The sequence below is a fragment of the Coffea arabica genome, chromosome 6c, assembly GCF_036785885.1.
Source record: "Coffea arabica cultivar ET-39 chromosome 6c, Coffea Arabica ET-39 HiFi, whole genome shotgun sequence".
NCBI classification, from domain to species: Eukaryota; Viridiplantae; Streptophyta; class Magnoliopsida; order Gentianales; family Rubiaceae; genus Coffea; species Coffea arabica.
Window position 1 is genome coordinate 54,022,621 of NC_092320.1, and position 5,242 is coordinate 54,027,862.

The 5,242-nt window shown below is 36.4% G+C and overlaps 1 protein-coding gene across 1 annotated transcript; it reads right to left on the minus strand.

Moving 5' to 3' along the window:
• Positions 1-54: 54 nt before the first annotated feature.
• LOC113691848 (plant cysteine oxidase 2) lies at positions 55-4,683 on the minus strand. Its single transcript, XM_027210172.2, has 5 exons — positions 4,185-4,683; positions 2,301-2,422; positions 1,593-1,749; positions 1,234-1,440; positions 55-395 (listed from the first exon to the last, which is right to left on the minus strand). Exons 1-5 carry the CDS (start codon positions 4,426-4,428, stop codon positions 271-273), a joined length of 855 nt encoding a protein of 284 aa, XP_027065973.1. The 5' UTR covers positions 4,429-4,683; the 3' UTR covers positions 55-270.
• Between the last annotated feature and the right edge of the window lie 559 nt (positions 4,684-5,242).

Genomic DNA, 5,242 nt, shown 5'->3' on the forward strand with positions numbered 1-5,242 from the left:
TTGTACTAGGAAAGCTTTTGTGTGCTTTATGAAACTTGAACTTCTCCACCAAACTGAGTAGAAGTGGTACTTTTATACAGTAACAGGTGTGCTATGAATCCGGGTTCACAAGACGCTTCACAACCTATCCAGGGGACCATCTATACATTAAGGGCCGTGGTAAAGATACACCAAATCAAAGAAAAGGTACAAAGAAACCAATTAAGGCAAGGAAACAAGTGAATACAGGGAAACCAAAAAAAAAAGAGTTATATCCACTGGATTAGATGACTAACTAGCCACAGAAACCTGTGGACCCAAGTATGGAATCGGATCCATCTCTGAGTCATTTGGCAAATCAATCTCCTCCAACCACCCATAGCACTCATCTTGTTTTGCCTCTTTAACTTCTACATCTACAACCAATGAAAGCATATAATCAATATGGCAGCTAAAAACACAACAAAATGAGAAGAAGATCGACTGTAAAACTAATGTTGAATGTTAAATTAAGCTCAGAATGTCCAATGTAATCTCATGATAGCATGGACACTCTGCCTGACTTCAAAACTTAACTGGTCTAGTGGCTAAGAAACTCCAAGTTGAAGAAATGACAATATTCCCCAACATTTCAAGTAAAATACTCCTCAATATAATCGTAACAACGATTCCCTGAACTACAAGTGTTAATGCAGGTTGATTCTTTTGAAGAAATAGGAAAAATCCATGCAATTATAGCAAATATTCAAGTTCTTTTTTCTTGTTGACAGCGTACCTTCTCAATTATAACAAAAATTCAACCATGCTTTGACTATATATTTCCTCTTCACATTTAATCTTTTCCAAATTCCAATTGCCTTGATAAGTTCACTACAAACTTTCTGAAGGCTTAATCTCCCATTGGCTATCACAAGGCAAATTGTATAGCCTCCAGGTGAAAACTGTGGAAGTTCTATTCATAACAATCTTATACTGCAAATTTAACCAGTGTATGATCAATAAAAAGTTTTTCCACTTCAATGTCCAGAACAGTTAGCCCAAAAAACAAAAAAGATGTGGAGCGAAAGATCTCCAACAATGGCATCAGGAGAAGGCAAAAATATTTAAATAAAAGGGCTACTTAGCATAGAGTAATATAGCTCTTGCAATTACTTTTTTTCTTTCACACATGGATGAAATTAATTCAAGAAAGTTCACCATACTGAATTAGCAAATACAATAACGAAACTTGTACAGGGAGAACAAAAGGCTTACCTAGCGTAGCATCATAGGGACTATCCTTGTAGTATGAGCAGTCACGGCCATCATCTTTTGAGTAGGGAGGTCCAAGCACATCAAGTACTGCACAAGGTGTCATTGCTGTAAATTCATGAATATTGCCTCCCGATGTAGGATATAGCACAGAAGTGTCACATGGGGCTGTAAAGATCCTATTCGCTCTCAGTCGTGCCAATCTCTTCACTGAAATAATCATCTTTATTTGTCAGAGAAAGTTGATAAATTATGAACCAATATATGTAGGTTATAGAGTGGAAGGAATGAAGAGTGTTGGATACATCGATACATGGATAGATAAACGTAGAGAGACAGACAGAGAGACACCAACCACATACATTTAGGATCTGATTCATGGTTATCTGAACTTGAATTATCAAGCCAATCATAAGATTTAATGTGCATCGACCCCAGTAAAAGCTTGCTGAAAACAGTCATTCCTGGGTGATTGTGAAGCGGTATGACTGAATTTGCTGGAAGAAAGAAGATGCACAACTGCAGAAAGCAATTCACAAGGTTAATCAACCCAAGCTTGCCCTTGAGCATCAAAATGATATGCCTATATATTGCAGTGTAGTTCAAAAGATGATTCAAGAATAACGGTCATTAACTTGCACTAGATCATGAACACTTGACTATGGATCACCAAAGAACTAAAGTTTGAAAAGAAGGCACCAGCTTTTTGACCCATTTCATTTGGATTCAAGTATCACAAATAATTCTGTAAAACAGAAATTCTAAAAGCAACTGTGCTTGCACAGCTATACAGTTCAAGTTATTGACTCGTTACAAAATGCTCGAAAGCACTCAGATAAATATCAAACTCTGAATTATTTACTGCCTTGTTTTGAATAATTATGCAGTTATCCCATGGATTATAGAACATGAATCATGCCAAGAACTTTTGTCCACACACTAGAGAGCAAATAATGACTTTATGACAATGCTTGGTGCATAAATACATCAAACTTGTGTTCACTAAAATCGTGTACTCATCACTGCTCATCAAATTTAACAAAAGCACAAATAAACAGAGGCAGTCTTACCGAGAACTTCTTGCATTGGTGAATTGTTGCATATGCTACTCGTTCATGGGCCTTAACATCAGTGTTGGGCTTAAAGAAATGGAGATCACTACTTAGCCCAACGTCCTGTGGCGTCATTTGATCTGGATCGTAGCAACAGGTTCAGCAAATAATAAAATAGCACTAAATATGTAGCTTAAGATTGACTTAGGGACATGAAATATAGAAAAGGACATATCTACATATATAAACATACATAAACATGTATATCTCTAAGAATTTTGCAATCTCAAAGACAAAATCTAAAGAAGAATAAAAGTACTCAAGATCCATGTTTCCTCTCAATTCATATTCTTATAATGCTACAAGGCTCCTTAGGAATAGTAACAACTATGCCTGTAAGTACTTTACATTGTGTTCACAGGGTCAGCCAAGTTAATGTTCAGAATGCCCATGTCTTGATTGTGTTGACAAAGTTCATGTTTGCTAATTACCACTGCTCATTAACAAAGCTCACAAACGTGTGATTCACGTTTTACACATTCTGCTCAATGATCAAGTCGGTGCATGAGTGGAAAGCACAAAATTCATGTAATCCAATCATGCTGCCATTAGTTGAGATCAATGACACTTTTTGTTAACTAAAATGAATATTATTTAACTCTTTTATATTGAGTTAGAGCATGTATAATACCTTTTATCTCATTTAATGGGCTTATATGTTGTCAGCATAACTTGACAGTTTGTTCATAAGGTCAAATTCATGTAACAGAGATAGAGCAATATATGACTAGGATTTGTTCAAGTTTCTTTTGCGTGTTCACTATTTATTTAGTTTTCTAAAGCTACAGAATGCAGCACATTTAGATCCAGCAACTAGTAAGCAATTATGTACACAACTAATGAAGCAAAACTTTCAAATCCTCATCCAGATTTTAACTGAATTTGATAGTCTATAATCTGCTACAAGTTTGCAATAAAACATGCATTAATTAAATCATTTCTTTCATTCGAAAGATACTGAAAGAATGAAGTTCAGTTATCACAATACCAAAGAAATAAAAGTGCTCTTTAGGATCAAATAAATAACGTAAAGAACAAAATCGGTTAGACTATTTGTGATCACTTAACATATTTAAGAAGTCCCCCTTGCACTTTGACAATTTCCCTTCCAAAAAAACAGAAATAGTCCACGGCAAAATCCAACGCAATGTGGTTTACAAAAAACTAAAGTGAATACAACATTATTTGTAAAGTTTCAAGTCACAATTCCAATCCCTCATAGCAATCTAAAATAAATCAAGAATTCTATACCTCATACTATATGTCATTATTTACAATCCCTAAAGAAAGCGTATTTATTTGTCAACTGCAATGTTTTGAACCCAACTTTCAACTGCGCAAATCTTTCAGGCAAATATTCTGAAATTATCCAAAAAAATCTGACAGAATCATCTTCATTATTGAAGTTCCAAAAAATTACAATCTGTACACACATCCCTCCCCAGTAAACCACATTAGGCCTAACAGTTTTTTCCCCCCAGCTAAACACATATATTTTATTTTCCCTTTGCCAAAGTAACATGATTAGGACTGATAAGTGGCACAAAGAAAATCTTCATTCCTATTGAAGTCCATGATTTTGGATGAATCAGCCATCAATACAGAAACAAATTAAAAAACAGGCAAGAAAAGAAAAACAGCTCAAACATTTCACCAATAGCAAGTTGAAGAAGCCAAAAACTAGGACCAAAGACAAGATTCCACTACCAGTATTGTCTAAGATGTAACATGCCAATTAAATCAGAACATTGATGATACAAAAAGCCAAAAAACCACTTCAATTCTGAAAAAGAACAAAACAAAACGAGAATGGCAGGACAAACGAATAGATCAAAGACTCACCAAGAATGTGGCAGAGCATTTGAACATCATTGGGTGAAGGCACGGTACCAGGACCTTTAAACACTTCCTGACACGATAAAAATAGCTGTTGGAGACCCAAAATCGGCCGCAATGACCTCCTTATAATTACCTTCCTCCTACTACTATTACTACATCTCTTCTTCCTTATGATTTTATCCTGTACCTTCCCAATCACATCTCCCGGATTTCTCACCAGCCCCGCTGCCTCTGCCTCCATGGTCATCGAATCTTCTTCCCCTCTTACAGAACTGGACTAACTCTAACCCTGTAAGGGGTATATATATTGACTGACTTCCTTTGTCAAATTCAAATCTGTTTGCAGATTTCAGGTGGGAGTTGGCTAAATATAAATGGGTCAGAATTAAATTAGCGTAAAACCGTAAGATTTTGGTGCATGGAATTGACAATAAGTGGAAGAAAAACGGTTGTAATATGTATACAAGGTATACGACTACAGGAATATGTATAGAAAGAGGTGGGAGAAAACCAGGGGCGGCCATGGGGGGAGTTTGAATGGCAAGAGTTGGAATGCGAAGTTTTATAATCATTTGTTTCGTGGAAAAAATTGACTAGAAAACAGGCGCAGTTTTCTTGATGTTTCCCGCCCGCAAGAATGAGGGAAACCAGCTGGTTGTGGTGTAAGTGTAACCTGACAAAGATTAACCGTCCACAGTTTTTCCTTCCCTTTGGGGGAACAGAAGGGCGCGGATCACGTGCTCATACAGTGGTCATTTTGCCAATTTGGAATTCCATTCAGACAAATCAGTCTAAAATTGGTTTTTTATAGTAACTTAATGCTTCCCTGCATTCTCATATGGGCGTCAAAGGTAGCACGACATTTGCAAAATAACAACAGAAAAAATGAAAGTGAAAAACAAAAAATAAAATTCTCAACAACAAGGCACAACCTAATTAATAAGACGCTGCATCTATCATTAATAAGTCACGAGTTCAAGTAAGTGATTAGGGGAACTAGTTAGGCCTGTCAATGGGTCGGGTCTAGACCCGGATCCGGACCGGATCCGTGAAATTATTGC